The 21,580-nt window shown below is 42.2% G+C and overlaps 1 protein-coding gene across 2 annotated transcripts in view; it reads left to right on the top strand.

Annotated features, from left to right (window-relative positions):
- LOC124129076 (protein bicaudal C homolog 1-B-like) overlaps positions 1–21,580 on the top strand; it is a 153,064-nt gene that overhangs the window by 125,536 nt on the left and 5,948 nt on the right. For both annotated transcript variants that reach the window (XM_048400810.1, XM_048400811.1), the window contains 9 exons: positions 9,752–9,901; positions 13,449–13,592; positions 13,785–13,880; positions 15,151–15,310; positions 15,740–15,903; positions 19,139–19,299; positions 19,773–19,887; positions 20,621–20,766; positions 21,396–21,495. In XM_048400810.1, the coding sequence (XP_048256767.1) occupies positions 9,752–9,901; positions 13,449–13,592; positions 13,785–13,880; positions 15,151–15,310; positions 15,740–15,903; positions 19,139–19,299; positions 19,773–19,887; positions 20,621–20,766; positions 21,396–21,495 (1,236 nt within the window). The remainder of the gene's footprint in view (positions 1–9,751; positions 9,902–13,448; positions 13,593–13,784; positions 13,881–15,150; positions 15,311–15,739; positions 15,904–19,138; positions 19,300–19,772; positions 19,888–20,620; positions 20,767–21,395; positions 21,496–21,580) is intronic.

The raw sequence follows: 21,580 nt of genomic DNA on the forward strand, positions 1-21,580 counted from the left end.
ACCTAATGATATTTATTACTTGGTCAACTATAATTATATGAAATGATGTATAAATATTACACCACGATAACTCATAAAAGCACTTGATGTAGATCTAATTATTATAAGATAACTTAGTATAAATGTTATCCCATGATAACTTCCCCTCCGTCTGAAAAAGTTTGGACCCCAAACGTGTAAAAATAAAAATAATTAAGGCTTAGATGGACAATGTATAAAGTTAAACTGGTAGTAGTGAATAATAATTATTATAGAGTCTCTTTGACATAAGGGAACATAATATAAAAATGCTGTCATCAGGGGTTCTGGATGTGGAGCTGGCTTGTCTTGGCACTCTGTACTGGTGGCTTTATGGGTGATGTAGGAGGCCTTGAGTTCCACATCCTGGATTGGGGTTGTAAGGTAGTAGGCTGTGTCCATGGAGGTGTTACATGGAAACAAAGAAAAGAGAGTTAGCATGTTCAAATAATATGTCATATATAAATATTTCCTTAGTTTGTCTGTAATAACTAGAAAATAAAACAAATATGATAATTATGATGTAAAAGATCAGTACATAATTATTACTAAACGGTGTCATGACCAGGAAAGATGTATTGGCGGCAAATTACAAAAGTTTATCATGAAAAAAATAGTAATATCCTTCTACTTTTGGATACAATCATTAGACACATTATATGTGCATGTGCATATAACAAGTGCATTGATTTGTTACATTAATACGGTATACAAAAGGTGTATATCATTGTTAGTTTTCGTAACTATTTGGTTTGCCTTTTCTTTGTTTTGGTTCATTTCGGTTGTTAAGTTTGCTTTATTTGAATTTGGTTTGTTTCGCTTTGATTTTCCTTCCTAGGGTTTGGTTTATTTTGCTTCGGTACGGTTTGGGTTCGATTCCCAGTATGGTTTGGTTCGCTTCGGTACGGTTTGGGTTCGCTTCCCAGTATGGTTTGGTTCGCTTCGGTACGGTTTGGGTTCGATTCCCAGTATGGTTTGGTTCGCTTCGGTACGGTTTGGGTTCGATTCCCAGTATGGTTTGGTTCGCTTCGGTACGGGTTTGGGTTCGCTTCCCAGTATGGTTTGGTTCGCTTCGGTACGGTTTGGGTTCGATTCCCAGTATGGTTTGGTTCGCTTCGGTACGGTTTGGGTTCGTGTCATTTCACTTCGGTACGGTTTGGGTGCGGGTTCGCTTTTGAGATTGGTTGATCAGGTCAATGCTCAAAATTTGTTGTGATACAAATAACTCAGATGATCAGGCTGATGCCATTTGTTCTCAACTGGCGACCCATAGTGAAAAGACTGGACACAAGAAAACATAACAAGATACAGCTAATAGCTGTTTCGTGATTTGCACCGTTTATTCAGGAGATTTTGTATTTTGATCAAGAATATGTGCAATTGGCATTGTTCGGTATGTTCGGTAAGGTTATCATAGTATGGTAGATGGGGACTAGAATCTGTGACTGAAATACGGTAGTAAAAGGTGTTGATGGTTCCAAAGTCTTTATCTCGAGAAATAACCCTTTTGGATTTATAAATTGGTGGTTCCTCTGGATCATATCGAGGATTATCTTCTATACAGGACCAATTACGGAGATCCTGCCAGCTATCATCAAGGTAGCGCTGTATGAGGTGGGGAGGAACACTTTCAAAATAGCATGTGTGAACAGTATCAGGATGTTCTTTATATGAGACCTTGACATAGCAGTCTCCTTGAATAATTTCAATGCCCAGAACTCTTTCTATTTTATGTTCTACTCTTCGTAGGTGTTTGGGAAAAAACGGATGTGGTTTGACATCTAACTCTATGCATGGTTTGGTGTTGTCTTGCTTGACATTTCCTGACATTGTATTCCCTGACAGAACATTGACTGATTTATTGTCTTGTGCTGATTCCTTTTGGTCGAAAAACTTATGATTCTTCAGTGGACGTTTTCGTCGTTTTCCTGACATACTTCTTTTGAGGTGAAATTCTCTCCGAATGGAGTCTGGAATGCTGCTGCCATACTCCCATGTGTTACCTCTTTCTGGATCCTTCCATTTTACTCTGTAGTAGATTTTGCCATTTGCTCTCTTGGAACTAACAATTGAGTGGATGTCCTCTGGATTGAAGACCTGAGGGATATCCTTGGTTTGATTACCTGATGTTGGACTTGGAGGTTGTACCTGGCTGTCGTCGGGTTGTTTTCTGGATTTGGGCTGATGATGCTTACTATTCACTCCTCTTTTCCCTTTATTTACCTTTTCATTTACCTTGGTTGGAGCACTAGGACCTGGTGTGGCATGATTTTCCTTCATGGTTGCCGTGGGACTGGTAGGTTTTTCTGTTGTACTTGAAGCAGGGTTTTTCTTCTTTGTTGGGGTCTTTTGCTTCGGACTCTTGTTGCTGGAAGTACTTGCCTTTGTTTTGGAATTGACCTTCTTACCTTTCTGTTGTGGAGGTGATTGATCAGTAGCCTGGTAAGTTGAACTTGTTGATGGGGATATGTTGCTGTCAAACTGAGTATCATTGACTGGTTCCTCGTTGTCATCCATGACTCCTGAATCTATGTCACTGGGGTTATTGAGGTATGGTTCTGGAGGATACTGTGGACGATCAGCAGGATCAAAATATGGCTTCAGACGGTTGGCATGGACCAGTGGTTTGTGTATTTTGTCGTCAGAACTTCGGCGCAGTTTGTAGGTATAATTTGGACCTGTATGGATGATATAATAGCTACCATACCACTTTTTGGTTAATTTGTTGGAAAGGCCTTTTTCAACTTTTTGACAGTAAAGCCAAACTCTTTGACCTGGGGCGAATTCTGGTTCTTTAGCCTTTTTATTATATTGTTCTGAATACACCTCCTTAGCCCGAGCAGTGTTTTCAGCTGCGATTGTTCTAGTGATTTGAAGCTCCTCAAGCAAATTGGAAAGATAACTTTTGTTATTGTGGCCTAAATTTTCTTTTGGAATTAATGCTACATCTTGTGGAGCTCTCATTTCCCGGCCGAAAAGCATAACATATGGGGATTTTTGAGTTGATGAATTTGGAGCCATCCGATAGGCCATCATGATGCCAGGAATGAAACGGGGCCAATCATTTTGAGACTTGTTACAATAGGCTCTTAGTGATTGATTGATGTAAGAGTTGAGCCTTTCTACACAGCTGTTTGTTTGAGGATGGTATGGGCTGGTATGGGTAAATTTAATTGCCAAAAGTTCACAAATTGCTTTGATAAGTTTGGACATGAAGTTCTGACCTCTGTCTGAAATTAAGGTCCTTGGAGCGCCATACCGACAAAATATTTCTCTGACGAGAACATCTGCTACTTCTTTGGCTTCTTGGGTCCGAAGTGGAAAGGCTTCACACCATCTAGATGATGCATCTGTGATGACCAAAATGTATTTGTACTTATCTGGTGTTGTTGGCAGGGGACCGAGAATGTCAACGTGCCATCGGGTGAAGACCTCTTCTACAGGTAGTGGACGAAGTGGTGCCTTCTTGCCATGGTAGTGCCTCTTGGTCTGTTGACATACCTCACATGTCTGGACATAAGTAGCAATATCGCTGTACATTTTGGGCCAGTAGTACTTAGGTCTCATGGTGTTGTGCATCCTTTCTTTCCCATGGTGGCAACCGCCAAACTCTGAGTCATGATAGGATTGCAGGACTTGATTTCTGAGGGTTCTTGGGACTGCCAGCTGTTTAATGAACTTGTCTGCGTGGCCTTTCTGTCTTTGTGGAACGAATCGGTATAGGATGCCTTCATCAATTTCAAAAGTATTGGCTTCAATAAGAATCTTTTGACGATCTTTTCATTTTGTGGAAGGACTTCATCCTCTTTGTAGTCAAAGATTTGGATGAAATCTGGACAAATCCTTTGTAGGTGACGTAAATTTGGATGTTCTTTTATACTTACTTCAACCAATGTGTCTTGGGTAACATCAGCATTTGAAGCATGTAATGCTGCGACAACATTAACTGGTACTGACTGATAATCCTCTTCATATTCAAAGGTGACTGACCAATGTGTTGTCTGTGTGTCTGATTCTAAGTGATTGACAATAGGTGTGCAATTATCCTCAGTCTGAGTTGTCTGTGTGACCTGTGTGGATGAATGGGTGTTTGGCAAGATTGTACTGCTAGTTGATTTGCTTTGCTGAGTTGAAGTTACTGAGAAGACTGTTTTCTCAGCATCTTCTTCTGTCTGATCATTACAGTTAATATTTTCCTCATATTCCCTACGTGAGAGAGCATCGGCATTCCCATTGGCTTTGCCGCTGCGGTGAACAATGTCAAAAGTGTAGGTAGAAAGTTCCAAAGACCATCGCCCTAACCTACCTGTGGCATCCTTGATGGATTTCAGCCACTTCAATGCTATATGATCAGTGTAGACTGTGAATTTGGAATTTGCAAGGTATGGACGAAAGGATCTAATGGCTTCAACTAGAGCTAAGCCTTCCTTTTCTGTAATGCTCCAGTTCTTTTCGCTGCCATGAAGAGCTCTACCACCATAAGCTATTGGATGTTCATTATTCTTCTCGTCTTTTTGACTCAAAACAAAACCTATGCTCATATCACTGGCATCAGTTGCAAGAAGAAATTCTTTGTCAAAATTTGGATACGCCAGAACAGGTGTATTACTCATAGCATGTTTGAGTGTGTTGAATGCCTGATCACACTCAAGTGACCATTGGAACTTTGGTTTCTTTCCTAGTTCTGCCTCCGAATGCTTCTTTAGCAAGGCATTCAGTGGAAGGGCTATGTGAGCGTAATTTTTCACATACTTCCTGTAGAAGTTCGTGAGACCTAAGAAGGAGCGAATCTGCTTTTGTGACTTGGGCACTGGAAAGGTTCTAATTGCTTCAATCTTTTTGTCATCAACTTGAACACCTCCACATGATAAAACATGACCCAGAAAAGATACTTTGTCCGTTGCAAAATTGCATTTGGATGGCTTTAGTGTTAATTTTGCCTGTTTCAGATAGTAAAATACTTGCTCCAAATGTTGAAGATGCTCTTCAAAGTTTTTGCTGTAAATTATCAAATCATCAATGTAGATCAGCGCAACCTTAAAAAGCAATTTTCGTAGCACTTTGCTCATGAGCTGTTGAAAACAAAGTGGGGAATTTGTCAAACCTTGGGGCAATCGTTTGAATTGATAAAGGCCTTGATGGGTGACGAAAGCAGTTTTATGCTTTGAATCTTCATGTAATGGCACTTGGAAGAAGCCATTAGCAAGGTCTAAAGTTGAGAAGATCTTAGCATGTGCATTGGCGATGTTATCAACAACATCATCAAAAACAGGAAGAGGCCAAGACATTGGTAAAGTGACAGAATTCAACTTTCTGTAGTCACAAACAAATCTATATGAGCCATCACGTTTCTTGACTAGGATAATGGGAGCTGAATACATAGAAGTAGATTCCTCGATCAAATCATACTTCAGAAAATCATCTATAAGTTCTTCAGTGACTTTTTGGAGATGAGGAGATTGACGATATGGTCTACTCTTAACGGGTGGGTGGCTGCCAGTGTCAATGATATGCTGGTGCAGGTCAGTCTTACCTAAATCTGCAAGACTTGTTGAAAACATGTTTCTATTTTGTCCCAAAAATCTAAGTAGTCTGTGTCGTTGGGTTGGAGTCAGTTGTGTATTGGTCAAATCAAATCCTAACTCTTGTGCAATTTTGACATAATCCCTGGTATCATTGTCTCTCTTCTCATTGTCGGTGTTAACAGTACTGATGAATGGTTGGTCAGAGCCGATTTCATAAACAGAGTCTTTGTCAATGTAACTAAATTTGCCTACAACTGTACCCTTGTCAAGAACCTTTTCTTCTTGGGAGGGATTCATAAGCCTAAATGTAGCAGTCTTGCTTTTTGATTTAGAAAGAGTTCTACCGCCTGCTACTTCAGAATGAGCAGTGAGGGAAGCAATGGGTTCAATGAGGATGAGGGAATCCTCTTTGGTCTCTGATAGTCTGACCTTGAAATGAATTTCACTCTGAGGGGGGATGTAAATCTGATCTATTGTTTTTGCTAATCCACTAATCTCATGCACTGAATTGGCTATGAAATTGATATATTGCCTATCTGGGGTGCTGTTGTTAAGTATCAAGGAATGACAGCTATAATCTAAGACTGCATCATTGTCATCAAGGAAGTTCTCACCTAGTATCACTGCCTTCGGCAGTGTAGGCAGTACATAGAATCTTTGAGAAAATTCCTGATCCTCAATGACAAAATCTAACACAACTGAACCTAACACCTTATGCAATTCGCCGCCAACACCTTTTACCTGTGGAAAGGGTGAGTTTCCAAGAGTAAGGTTTTCAAAAGCTGTGCTCAGAAAAGCAGACGAAATACAACAAATGGATGCCCCTGTGTCTACTAAACAATTTGTTGTTGTTGTGCCAAATTTTGCCTGAATTACACTTTTGGCAAGGGGCGTAACTAAAGACACTGTTGGAATTTCACTTTCAAAGTTACTTTCCATACCAGACTCCATATTTGCCATGACACCTATTAGTATGTACCGTACTAAATTAAAGGATGACAAGAAATCAACAATGTATTACTTACAATATTTGAAGACTTTTTCTTCCTTTGTTGGTGTCTTTGGAGGAGTTGGTTGTCTTTAATCCAGTGTTGAGGTCAGAGGTTGATGCAGCTTGCTTGTTATTCCATCAGATGATCACAGTTGGACATGTCCTCCAATGGGTTCTTGTAGCTGGTCGTAGTTAGTCCCTGGACTCTGTGGTTCCGAAAACGATGATTCTCCGCCAAATTATCATGGAACTGTTCTGGGTGAACAATACCTTCCAAATGACGTGCTGGTTTTCTTGGGGAATTAGTCAGCAAAGAGCCAGAGTCACAGGAGACTAATCACAATTTTATTTACAAGAACAATTAACAATTTACAATATACTTAGATAATAACTGAGGGTGCCACAGAGAGTCGGTACACACTCTGGGCTGTGGGAGAGAGGTCTGCTTGGTAAGAGAGTCAAACCCCTTCTCTGCTTAAAACCTGCCTACAGTATGTATTTAACAAAAAATTAAACAATAGAAAGGAATGTGATTGGATGATACACGCTTGGTTGTGTCCTAAGCTAAATGGATGGCTAGACAGAGGGGAATACTAAATCCTGTTTATCCTGTTGGACTGGCACTAATCTTGTTGACATATTTACTGGATGCTTTGAAAGAGATTAGGGTGTCACTATAGATGAGCTTGTGTGGGGTCTAATCCTTAATGCCCTATAGACGAGCTTGTATGGGGGCTAATCCTTAATGCACTATAGACGAGCTTGTATGGGGGCTAATCCTTAATGAGTCTTAATTGAAGTAATGTTATTCTAATATACCCCGGTAGGTGATGACAGATATACTTAAATAAATATCCTTTGTCTGGGAGATGGGATCTTGATACCTTAGGCTAGCATTTATCTAAAAGCTTCAAATCAATTAAACTATGTAGACGTAACTCTTGTCTTATTGAATAGTATGTCTAGAAGACGCGCTCCCATTACCTTAGGCTAGCAACCATCTAAAACAGCTTTAACTGAAACTACTGATATTTTATATATGCATTTTACCTAATGATATTTATTACTTGGTCAACTATAATTATATGAAATGATGTATAAATATTACACCACGATAACTCATAAAAGCACTTGATGTAGATCTAATTATTATAAGATAACTTAGTATAAATGTTATCCCATGATACTAGTGAAGAAACGAAAAAATGCACATCCAAACTATGGTAGTATCGACTCGATCCGTGTCTAGGCTGGCAGTGACTGTCTACAGCAATCTATGAGTTTTCCCTAGCGTCTATTTAACACATCTTTAATCACCTTTCAAAGATCGGCCAATTGATCAATGATGACTAAAACATGTAACTGCCATGGGTTCATTAGCAACTCCCAAAATCCTGTGTCGGCCATTTTGACGTCTTGTGCTTGATGTAAATGTATTACGACGCGCTGTCATTGTGACTGACTTACTGAGGTAGTTCTTAACAGGCCTTTCTGATATTATTTGAATACATGTGTTGCGTAACATGTTTCTGAAGTGCAAGTTGTGCATCCATACGCTCATGTCACCTCTCTTTTTGAGAAACTATTTTATTCTGCGATATAGCTGGTTGTTGTATGACTGTCAGTGTAAACATGAAGTCACAGGTACTAAATAAAATTGTGTATAGAATGCAAGCTCCGATGTTCATACAGTTTGGCCCTCACTCTATGAAGGTTCATACTCCAATGAGCTCACACAAAGTGAAGGTCTATTCTTAAGTGGGTTACGATCATCTTAGCGCTACGACTATTATGAATCTATGTAAAAGTATTGGAGTCACGATCATCTAAATGCTAAGATCGCTTTGTGGAACGGGGTCCTGAAAGCTTGTCCTAACATACGTTCCTTGGAACTAACATATTCCCTTTTGTGAGTTCCCTGGGCCTCCTTCATCATGGCTGTCAAAAATAAGTTCCATTGTCTGCAATCATGACAGGCTATTGCATTGCTCTTGTCTGGTGAATTGCTTCTTACTGTCCACACCGTGACTGCGAATCTTGGCTCCTTTCTATTGCTGTGACACAGACCCAGGAGTAGCCCTGTACCGTTAGTGTTCGTATGGAACCAACTCTGGATGATAAAAAAGCAAGCACATTCATTATTATTATTAGAATCAGAAATTGTTTTTTGAGAGGAGAGAAATATGTTATGTAAGAAACGATTCCATGGACTACCGGGCCCACTTGCACAAAGCGATCTTAGCGCTAAGATGATCGTAACTCCCATACTATAACATAGGCTTACAATAGTCATAGCGCTCAGATCGCTTTGTGCAAGTGGGCCCAGGTCCATCTAACCTGGGGAACAGGTGGTCAACATGGGCACTGAGTGTGGCAGTGTGTGGATGAGGGACAGTTAGGGAAGACAACTCTGCTGTAACTTGGTAGGGAGTCACTGTTCCTTCACACCATCAACCACTAGGCTGCCTGATACAGATCTGTACCCAGAAAACGATCTTAGCGCTAAGACGATCGGAACTCCCATATTTTGACATAGACTTATCAGTCGTAGCGCTACGATCACTTTGTTGAACGGTGCCCACGGCCTGTTCCACAAAGCAATCCTACCACCCTTTACCACTATTTAAGTTGATAATGCCCTCATATTGCTTGATGACGGGCCACTATCATGCTCGTTGTTTGGTGATGTCATAGAGAGTGCAGCTTTTGACGTTTGTTCTATGTTGTTTCCATATTTGTGAAAGTGGGTCAGTGACATTCGATGTGTGTTGATTGCAGTAAATGTTTCGGTCTTTTCAACAGTTAATGGAAGACCTCAGTCTTCTGCGAATGATAATACCCTGAAAAATAGCGTTTCCCTTATATCATCCAGGTATGTCACACCTGATACTCTTTTATTTCGCAATCATTGGATACTTCAGATCTAATCTGCCAATGCCATGTGGTGGGAAAGTATGATGGGAAGCAGGTTTCTATAATGGCTGCCAAGAGCACTGGAATAAATGACTACATATTGCACAATTCTCAGTCCAAGCATTGGTTGACACTGTTACTCACTGGCTTGTCTGAACAACTTTCAGGACAACCTGATGTGGCTGAGGTTATGATTTCCATCTGCTTGCAGACTTTTATTCAAGTGACTGATGACATTCACTGCCCTTATTTGTAGAAGACTGTCCATTTCATTCCTCCTGAGCCATGTTTTTCTCTATTTCAGGTTTCCTAGGTCATAATATGTTGAATGTGAACACGACAAGCACCGCCAACTCTCTACTGATGTTAAATGGCCATCATAGTCCGTCCCTAGGCAGCCCAGTCAACTGCCATTCTCCGTCCAGCCCCAGCCACTGGGTGTCGCCACCTCCAGGTAATGTCACATGTCATTTCTACCCCCCTCCCCCCACGAATGTGCAGATCCACCCAGTCACTGGGTCTTGCCACGCCCACCACTAACCCACTCGGCCACTAGGTCTCACCATCCCTAACCAAAGCCCCACCAAGCCACTGGGTCTTGTCTCCCCAAACCACAGATCCACCCATCTACTAGGACATGCCACCTCAAACCACAGCCACACCCAGCCACTGGGTGTTGCCACCCCCAGCACTGCCCCACCCAGCCACTGGGTCTGACCACCCTCACCACAGCCACAGCCAGCCACTGGGTGTTGCCACCCCCAGCACAGCCCTACCCAGCCACTGGGTCTGACCACCCCCACCACAGACACTCCCAGACACTGGGTACCGCCACCCCTACCACAGACACACCCAGACACTGGGTCTGACCACCCCAAGCACAGACACACCCAGACACTGGGTGTCGCCACCCCTACCACAGACACACCCAGACACTAGGTCTCGTCACCTCCACCACAGACACAGCCAGCCACTGGGTCTGACCACCCCCAGCACAGACACACCCAGACACTGGGTGTCGTCACCCCAACCACAGACACAGCCAGCCACTAGGTCTTGCAACCCCAACCACAGCCACACCCAGACCCTGGGTGCCGCCACACCCACCACTGACACACCCAGCCACTGGGTCTCGCCACCCCCAACCACATCCACACCCAGACACTGGGTGTCGCCACCCCCAACCAAAGCCCCACCCAGCCACTGGGTGTCGCCACCCCCAACCAAAGCCCCACCCAGCCACTGAGTCTTGTCACCCCAAACCACAGAACCACCAAACTCCTGGGACATGCCACCCCAAACCACAGCCACACCCAGCCACACCCAGCACAGCCCCATCCAGCCACTGGGTCTGACCACAGCCACCACAGACACTCCCAGACACTGGGTCTGACCACCCCCACCACAGACACACCCAGACACTGGGTGTCGCAAGCTCCACCACAGACACACCCAGCCACTTGGTCTGACCACCCCCACCACAGACACACCCAGACACTGGGTGTCGCCAGCTCCACCACAGACACACCCAGACACTGGGTCTGACCACCCCCACCACAGACACACCCAGACACTGGGTCTGACCACCCCCACCACAGACACACCCAGACACTGGGTCTGACCACCCCCACCACAGACACACCCAGACACTGGGTGTCGCCAGCTCCACCACAGACACACCCAGCCACTTGGTCTGACCACCCCCACCACAGACACACCCAGACACTGGGTGTCGCCAGCTCCACCACAGACACACCCAGACACTGGGTCTGACCACCCCAAACCACAGACACACCCAGACACTGGGTCTGACCACCCCCACCACAGACACACCCAGACACTGGGTCTGACCACCCCCACCACAGACACACCCAGACACTGGGTGTTGCCAGTTCCACCACAGAAACACCCAGCCACTAGGTCTCGCCATCCCCAACCACAGCCACACCCAGACACTGGGTGTCGCCACCCCCAGCACAATCCCCACCCAGCCCATGTCACTGCCACCTTACTTAATCACTAGGTGTCAACATCCCCTCCTCATGCTTCTTGACAGTGTTTTGATGAACAGATCAGTGGATCTACCTTATTATACTCAACATCCAGTTTGTGTAATACAGTTTGTGAAGGAAGTGGGATGATTGGCAAAAATATATTGGCATATATTTTCACAAATTGCTGGTAATAGTCCAAAGTATGTTAACAAATATTCACATGAAGGTAAAAATCATGAAAAATAGGTATCATACCAGATAAGTTGATCCAAGGATAAGCCGTAACATTTCAAACAGTTGTCATGAAATCACATAATTGTTAACACATCGAGTCTGTAAGTCACAAACCATCAAAACATGGTCTTTGGAAAATTCCCAGTGATGGGTAAACCCTTTTGAAGTAAACACAGTTCTGAAAGATCGTAATTGCATATATACATTCTACAAATGTGTTTGGGAACCTTGCATGTGCAGTTCCTCTTTTTAAAGAAATCTGTTGTTGATGGGTGCGGAAATGGAACCCCTGAAGGGACTCTGCAACACTAGAATTCTTCAGATAGCACTGAGGGGGAAATTCCTGATAGCAGACAAGGTCGGGTAATCTCTGTTAGCCAGGCACTGGAGAATTGCAGAAGAAAGCCTTAACTGATGACTGTTTGACCTGCAACACTTAATAGACAAGAGAGTGTGTAACATTGCTGGCTTGTGTAAGTCCAGGAGGGTGGGGTGGGGACTGGTGGAGCCACTTGTTGTCTGTGGAGTAGGTGAGGATGGGGTGTGGCCCTATGGAGCCACTTGTCTGTGGAGTAGGTGAGGATGGGGTGGGGCCTCATGGAGCCACTTGCTGTTGGTGGAGAGGGGGGTGGGGACTTGTGGAGCCACTTGCTGTTGGTGGAAATGTAGAAATGATAAATGCTCATGGCAAAACAATCATTAGATAAAACCCAGTAGTTGTCATGAGAGTGTCGCAAGAAGCAGCTTAGTACACCATGATCTAATTGATACATTGATCCGAGACTGCGTGCGTGACTCGACAGAGTTTTACATCACAGCACATCAGTTGTTTGGGAGTTTTTTGAAGTGACAAGAAAAAGAAACTGCATCATGTATGAACTAGTGCCCTGTCTACAGATGGAAGGGCTTTTGTTGAAAAGCTTGAGTCACCTACTGTGTGTTTCAATCTACCATATTGTGTTCAGACACGGTACCAACTGTCTTACTCAACGTAGGAATGAATTTTCCATTCCTAAGAACCAAACATATCCAATAATAAGAATCAATATAGTTTGACATGACAAACATTCCTGTACAGTTGTATCTAGTCTTTGTAGCTTGTTGGATCAAATGATGGACTCTTGTAAGATAAGGGTTCAAATGCCTCTGTAAAGGCTAACTTTGGCAAAATGTTCAGACTGTATTGGTTAGTGGGGAATGTTATCTCAATAATGCACCAGGTAACTGATTTTTCAGATGTAGATCCCCTTGATATTGCACAGAATGCTGTGGGAGATAATTAACTCCCTCTGACAGAAAGTGCCTCTCCTGTCAGGAAAGTAAAAGGGAAAGAAAGAAAAGATTTCAGAATTGTCAGCCATACTTAATCTGGACATTTAATGAAATATATTTTTTTGCAGGTTATACACATTTTGTGAAAATCTGCAAACTGGTATCATTCTGACCTGTAAATAGCACATTGTCATTTATTCAAGTAAACTGACTAAATTGCTGAAAACTGATTGACACCCTGCAAGAACGCTGATTCACTGTTTGTGTGTTTGTTATAAGGTATATACAACCCCCTGCAGATGGTGAACTGTGTTGGTTATTAGGCATATACAACCCCCTGCAGATGGTGAACACTGATTCACTGTTTGTGTGTTTGTTATCAGGTATATACAACCCCCTGCAGATGGTGAACACTGATTCAGTGTTTGTGTGTTTGTTATCAGGTATATACAACCCCCTGCAGATGGTGAACACTGATTCAGTTTGTGTGTTTGTTATCAGGTATATACAACCCCCTGCTGATGGTGAATCCTGTATCAACCTCCGTCCACAGTCAGCTTGATGCCCTCTCGCCATGTAATGGGTTTCAGAAAGACTTTACTCACCCAAGTGCCTTCATTCGGGTCCCAACACCTCTAGATCAAGGTAAGTTGAAAATATGTGTCATCACTGTAATACTGTTGCTCATAATATCAGCCGCTGGTTTGTCTGGCAAATCCTTGAGTTATCTGCCCTTGATTATTGCTGACTGTGGCATAAAACAGCAATACAAATTTATACTTGTTAATTTTGTTGAATAGGAAGCATACTCTTACAATAATTATTTTGCCTGTTTAGGTCCGAGCTGTAAAACCAGCGAGACAGGCAGCCCTCCTCACAGTCCCCCCAACAGCCCGGTCACAGTGTCGCTTGGTCACACACCCCATCCCTCAGGTTTGTATAGACTCTGCCGTATCAGATGTGTGGCACCTTGTACACACTTCTACCATGTCTTCATGTCACAAAAGTTTAAGAAATAGACCTCTTTGTATCAATGTTAAATGCAGTCATAAACCATGCCATTCTGTAACATAATCTACCAGGTATAAACCTGACCCGTGAAGATCCGGGGTAGAATAGGTCTTCAGCAACCCATGCCTGCCGTAAAATGCGACTATTCTTGTCGTATGAGGCGACTAACAAGATCAGTTGGTCAGGCACGCTGAATTGGTTGATGCATGTCATTGTATCCCAATTGTGTGGATCAATGCTCATGATGTCAATCACTGGATTGACTGGTCCAGACTTGATTATTTTCAGACCGCCGTCGTATAGCTGGAATATTGCTGAGTGCAGCATTAAACAACAAACAAAAAAAACAATGTATAAACCTAGGAAATTGCCAACAGTTATCTCCCCTGATGCTTGTAAGCACTTCACAGTGAGAGTATGGGTGGCCCAGTTGTGTAAGGCACAGCAATTCTCTGTGTTGAGTTGCCTCCATTAGACTTTGCTGAAACCAAAGACCATATACAGGTATATGGCCCCTGCTGAACCTATGATCTTGGGTTCAAATCTCGGTTTGCCTTGATTATGTTTCTAGGTTTGTCAGCACCATACTTGTGTCCCCATGGGTTTTACTAAATTGTTAGATTTCTAAAACCTACATCACTTCATTCCCCCCAACATAAAGCTGACACTGTGGGTATTGCTGAGTGCAGCGTTAAAGAACAATCAAACAAACGCTGTCGGTATAACTGAAATACTGCTTGTGCTCTCGAAAAAACAATTGTTCACTGCAATGATACACACTGTTGCACACTGCAATGATGAACAATGGTACACTCTGCAATGGTACACAATGTTGCACACTGCAATAATACACAATGTTGCACACTGCAATGATACACACTGTTGCATGCTGCAATGATACACACTGTTCCACACTGCAATGATGAACAATGGTACACAATGTTGCACACTGCAATGATACACAATGTTGCACACTGCAATGATACACACTGTTGCATGCTGCAATGATACACACTGTTCCACACTGCAATGATACACAATGTTGCACACTGCAATGATACACACTGTTGCATATTGCAATGATACACCTGTTCCTCACTGGAATCATAAACACTGTTGAATATTGCAATGATACACAATGTTGCACACTGCAATGATACACAATGTTTATGATGCTTGTGTCTGGTTTCAGTGGACTTCTCCAGCCTACAGACAGCAGGTGCAATCGGGGACATGATGACCCGCGACCCCCTCAGTAGCAATGGTCACACCCTGGATCTCCTAGGCCTCAGCAAGACCACACCCCTCTGTACTGCACAGGCCCTATACATGGAGGCCAACAGACATCTACAGTAAGTGGATGACACAGGGATATATGTCTGATCTGTGAAAGTACTGAGTAGATGAAACACGATTTTAGATTTTAGAGTTGAAATAAGATTTTGGATTGATGATAACACTATTAAGAAAACAGTCTGTACTAAGAAAACGTGAGGTAGCCTCATGGTTGAAGCATTCACTTGTCATACAAAAGGACTGGGTTTGATTCTACATGGGTGCAATGTGTGAAGCCCATTTCCCCCACCATGAGATATATATTGCTAGAATATTCTAAAAGTGCGTAAAATCATACTTACTCACTATTATTCACAGGCCACAGTAATGTAGTAATGTTGCTGACATCTGGGTAATTAACATGAACTCAAAAAGTACTGAACTTTTAATAGAGGAAGGGGTGAATATGTCTTCAGGATGTGATATGGATTATGTCTCTGCCACAGGAATGGTAATCTAGACAATACATCCGAGTCCTCAGGAGGGGAGTCCGACAGTTCTGACAAGAGGGCTCCGGGTAGCGAACGCAAGAATTCCACCTCCTCTCTCTTCAGCAACCCACTTCAGTATGGATTTGACTACGAGCAGAAGAAGCTACTTGCCATGAAAGGTAGGTGTACACATTGACCAACTGCTAGACCACATCTCAGTGGTGCAATCGAAGAAGAACAAAATTGTTCAAGCATTGCGTGATCAAATAATGTGATGTTTACCTACTTCACTTGGTAGGAATGTTTTCTTTTGATGGTGTTTAAGTCTCTTGTTACCCTTGCTTGTAATTCTCATGAAAAGTCATTAAACAGAAAGAGTTAAAGAGTCCATAGGGCTCTAGTGACCTAGTTCTGGACATCATTAGTAGTGTGTATTTCGGGTAACTCAAAGCTGCCAGCTATCACAAATCTTTCGTATTTGTTACGAAATTCTTCCTTATATCATATGAATCATATGCCAATCTATGAAAAGAAATCACAAGGACTAGGTCACAAGGGTCATCATTTAGCCTGACACTGTCGAACGGGTCTTGTTTTTCGACTGATATGAGGTCTATTTATAGTGATGCATGTGTCCAACCGAGATACTCCACTCGTATTATCGGAAGTTGTAATAGAAACGAAGCGATGAAGTTGTCAACTCAGTTTCAGAATCACTTGATAGTATTGTAATGGTTCATTTACCCCAAAACTTGTTATTACGGATGATTTCACTAAGAACAGTACAGGATTAACATAGTCCCACTGTACTTCGATCAGGCAAACTGGGACTGACAACTAGCACAAATCTTGACCCCCTTTAAAGCTCTCAATGCTAGTGTTGGAACTATTTGATAGGCAAATAGCATAATGACACCCCAAATAGAACTCGCAATATCTATTTACCAAGTTGGCTTTATGTATCATTTAAGTTATGTATGATATTCATAAATGCTCAGCTTTCTAAATATCAAAACTTGAAGTTAGTTTATTTACCTCCAAAAGAAAATTCTGCAAGTTATTAAAGCATTGTCAAATTTCTCGGCACACAATCCTGTACCGGCGATTGGTGGCTTGAGACATTTCACATCGAGTGGCATGTAGTCTGATGTTTTCTTTATTATGTAAACATGTTTGTCATTTTGATTAAAACTTTTGGTTCTTTGATGAAAAGAAAACAGTCTCAAGTTCCTTAATTTCTATAAATTAGCAACTTTCGCTTCATCTAATTATAAACAAAACAGAAAAATTCTGAATTGTTACATCATCATTACAAATTTTAGGTTTGCTTTGCTCGTAAGCTCTGAATGTTTGAAAATGTCAGGATATTTATACATGGTACTGTTTATTTTTCTATCTGGAATAAATATGCAAAATATTTCTTCAATTGTCCTTTGTTTAATAAAGCACTGACTGTTTGAAATCACACATCCTCTTTACAGCCCCTTATGCTAAAATTAATCCAGCAGGCAGGTGTAAGAAGTGTGAAAACAATTCAGCAGGCAATAATCCAATAATTCTTGCGAATACCCTACCTCGGTTACATCATAGCCCGCGAAGATTCCGGGGTAGAATAGGTCTTCATCAACCCATTCTTGCCGTAAAAGGTGACTATGCTTGTCATAAAAGGCGACTAACGGGATCGGGTGGTCAGGCTCGCTGACTTGGTTGATGCATTTCATCGATCCCAAATGCGTGGACCAATGCTCATGATATTAATCACTGGATTGTCTTCTCCAGACTTGATTATTTACAGACCGCCGTAATATAGCTGCAATAATGCTGAGTGCGGCGTTAAACAACAAACCAAACCAAACCAAAACTACATCATAGCCATCAATCTGGCATTTTGGCTGTCATCACACTTCAAAATCTTCAGATTTACTGTCAGCTATCCATAATCAGTTATGAGTAATGGTATCTTGATACCCGTACCTGATGCGCATGCTTAAAGCGGAAAAACTCACTTTTTGTGTTTGCTAGTGGCAACAACGAAAAAATGTCTTAATTGACATAGCACATTAGTTTTGTAGTTGTCACGCGATGATTAGATTTCCAGTGTAACGAAGATTAGGGTTATTATCATCCTGAGATCCAGCTGTAAAGGTAGTATGTTTTTGTGAAATGGGACTGCCAATTAAGAAGAGCCTTGACCTGCTTTTAGGTCGTTTAGGCAATAATCCAAAATTTCTTTGTGTAAACACATGATCACTTAAAACAAATTAGAGGTTGTTGGATTTCAAAATTTAAGTAAGAGTGTTTGGAGAAGGTTGAACGTTACATGGAGTTAATGCAACATGGAAGAAAGGGAAATAACATCACTTAAGGAAATGAGTCACTTTGTGCTTGCAAAAATATGTGTTGTAAGTCATCAGCGTTCAGGATCAACCCATCAAGTACAGCTTGTGATTGCCTTATCTCACTGAGGTTTTTGATAATTTGTCAGTGTCAGTATTTTCAAAATGATAGCATCAATAAAGGTCATCTTCATCAACAGGAAGTACAATAACGCTAATGAGAGTGCTGGTATAGTTAATTGTGTAACAGTCAAGTGTCTGTAGACACTATCAGTAGAGGTCAGGGCAGGGCAGGGTTTCAGACAACCTCAGCGCCAGTGATGAGAGACAGTGTCATAAGTGTAAATATTCTTTACATAATTGTTCCCCTGTTGGGGAGTCTGGAGTTGCGTCCCTTGGGAACGCCAGAAACTTATGATTGAGGGTTCGAATCCTGGTTCGCCCCGATTATGTTTCTAGGTTTGTCAGCACCATACCCGTGCTCGTGGGTTTCACCGAAGTGGTAAACATCTGAGACCTGCATCACTTCAGGCTTTCCTCCCACATTAAGCTGACACGCCGCGATATTACTGGAATACTGTTAAAAGCGGCGTTAAACCAAACTCACTCACTCACTCACTTAATGGATTGGATGGGTTAGGTGACTTGGTTGATGGCATGTCATCACGTTTCGACGATGTGAATTATTGCTCACAATATCAATCCCTGGATTGTCTAGTTTAGACGCGATTGTATACAGACAGCTGTCATATAGCTGGAATATTGCTGGTTGCAGCTTAAACAAGGAATACACAAACACACTGCATGATTGTCACTGTGCTTTTGCCACTTGGGATTCAGAGGAAAAACAGGTCTCAATTATTCCATGCTTTTTGTAAGATCTGACTGAAGAGGTTTACAGGCTTCGAGACGTGGCTGATATGTGTCATCATGCCCTGATACTTTGGATTGTTGCTCAAGCTTTCAGTCTCTGATTTGCCTCATCCAGACTCGATTATTTCCAGGCTGTCATGATAAAGCTTTTGTAGTTCAGTCTATCACACAACATTCACTCACTCACTCATTCTTGTACTTCCAGCCATGCAGAAGAAGCCCGAGGGGGAGTCACGGATCCCGACAGACTTCTGGGCAGGGATGGGGTTCTCCAAGTCCATGCCGGAGTCTGCCATCAGGGAGAGGATCAGCCAGCTGGGGATGGGGTCCAGGTACCTGGGGCCGGCCATGTCTACTACATACGAGGTAAGGGGGGTAGATAGATGTAACAGCTTCTTTGGCATTGACTTCAGGCAAAAATAGGATTGGCTACATGTTTTTGTGTTAAAAAATAAAGGTTAGATTGGATGTAACATTTTTTTGTTGTTGTCATTATGAAATTATGTTTTTCTTATACATGCGATGGCAGATTATTGTTATTATAAGTATTATCATATCTTTGAGATAGAAAGAGTGTTGGTTGCTTTTTATGAGTCACGTGATACAGTTTAATATTGGCCTTATATATACTATTCAAGAGAAGTTGAGGACCACTGAATTCTTTCGTATTGCTTATATTACTTGATCATGCCATGACAGATTAACTATAGTAATATGAAAAAATTGGGTGGTCCTTAACTTCTTTTGAGTTGTGTACATCATCATCAGATCGCGAACTATGTCACAGTTGTAATGGACGTGTTAAGTGTGAACCTATGTTATTGTAACATCCATGACAGAGTCCAGAGTCAGAGTTGGAAGCAGGCATCGATCGAGACCCGTGGAGGAACCCGTGTAGCACCAATGCACCGATCAACAAAGCCCCTGGAGAATACCCCAGTCCTCGGAAGAAATGTGAGCAGCAAATACCTTGTAGCAGTAAAACACACCACCACTGAGACCTTTGATTTCGTCACAACAAATTGAGTTGGCAGCGATTGTTGTTATTTCATAAGGATGAATTATGGGGTTTCTCAAGTCTGTTTCTCAAGGTGTATGGTTGCATCTTATACATAGTGTCTCAAACTGAATTAAACTATGTGTTCCATTCATAGCAATTAAGGATTCATAGAGTTTCAGACCTTTGCGGAGACTTTTCCCAGGGTGGAGGTAGTCTTGTTGAGCTCTAGAAATTGTAATTCCAGCTTCATCACAAGGTCACATTTTAACCCAACCCAACCAGCCATTCCCCTAAACACAAAAACATGTATTATTTATTGCCCCCCAGTGTATTGTGATGTCTCCATCTATTGCCCCCCAGTGTATTGTGATGTCTCCATCTATTATCCCCCAGTGTATTGTGATGTCACCAACTATTCTCCCCCAGTATATTGTGATGTCACCAACTATTGTCCCCCAGTGTATTGTGATGTCTCCATCTATTGTCCCCCAGTATATTGTGATGTCACCAACTATTGTCCCCGAGTGTATTGTGATGTCTCCAACTATTGTCCCCCAGTGTATTGTGATGTCTCCAACTATTGTCCCCCAGTGTATTGTGATGTCTCCAACTATTGTCCCCAAGTGTATTGTGATGTCTTCAACTACTGTCCCCAAGTGTATTGTGATGTCTCCATCTATGTTGCAGATGAGTTTGGTTTGAGCAGCAGCAACCACGTGGACAGTGCATCTGCCCTGCCACCCCCGAATCTGTGGTCCCCCAAGACTGACCTGGCTGAGCTCTTCAGTAAGATGGGGCTCGGCAAGTACACCGATCTCTTTCAGCAACAGGAGGTCAGTCGCCAGTTTGTGCCTTGTTTGTATTCATAATGAAAGGCAGTAGTTATTGTGCCATGGATAATTTCACTTGAAACAAATGCTGTATGAAATTTTGGAACGAGGCTAAACATCTGTGAAAAAGTTTGAAGAAATGCAGCCAACTAAATGTCGCTGGCAGGAAGTAAGTAATATTCGAGAGAACTTGTATCATATATTCTCTATGAAAGGCCAGATGTCCCAGCCCTTGCCATTTGACCTCTTTGATGAATATTCAGTATGCCAGGTCAAAGTGGAAGTGACAGATTGCAAATGACAGGAATGTTTGATTTCAGTACCTTACAAACAAACAAACAAACAAACAAACAAACAAACAAACGTCTGAGATTATAGTGAGATTCCCCAACTCTTTTGGCAACAAGTAACTCTGTGTAAACGAATCTACCCAATTATTCCTTAATAGAACTTATGGTGGTGAACATATTCATCGATGAACCATGTAACCCCTACTGATGAATTCTGAGGATGTTTTTGTGAGATAGGAATTCCCCCTTCACCATCATGACCATATTCACACAGTCTCTTGGATCTTGAACCAAATTCCTAAGTTGTTTCACTTCTCATTTGCCTTGTCGTTTCTTTTCTAGATTGATCTGTCAACGTTCCTGACCTTGACTGACCATGACCTTCGAGAGCTGGGAATCTCCACATTTGGAGCCAGACGGAAGATGCTCATTGCTATTGCTGGTACCACTCCTTTTGTCACTCACTCAATACAAGTGTTGCAGTATACGCACATTTCCTCACCCCTGTGGGGATTCTGGAATGGGTT

This window comes from Haliotis rufescens, unplaced genomic scaffold (genome assembly GCF_023055435.1).
Source record: "Haliotis rufescens isolate VD_foot unplaced genomic scaffold, xgHalRufe1.0.p SCAF_20, whole genome shotgun sequence".
Classification (NCBI taxonomy): domain Eukaryota; kingdom Metazoa; phylum Mollusca; class Gastropoda; order Lepetellida; family Haliotidae; genus Haliotis; species Haliotis rufescens.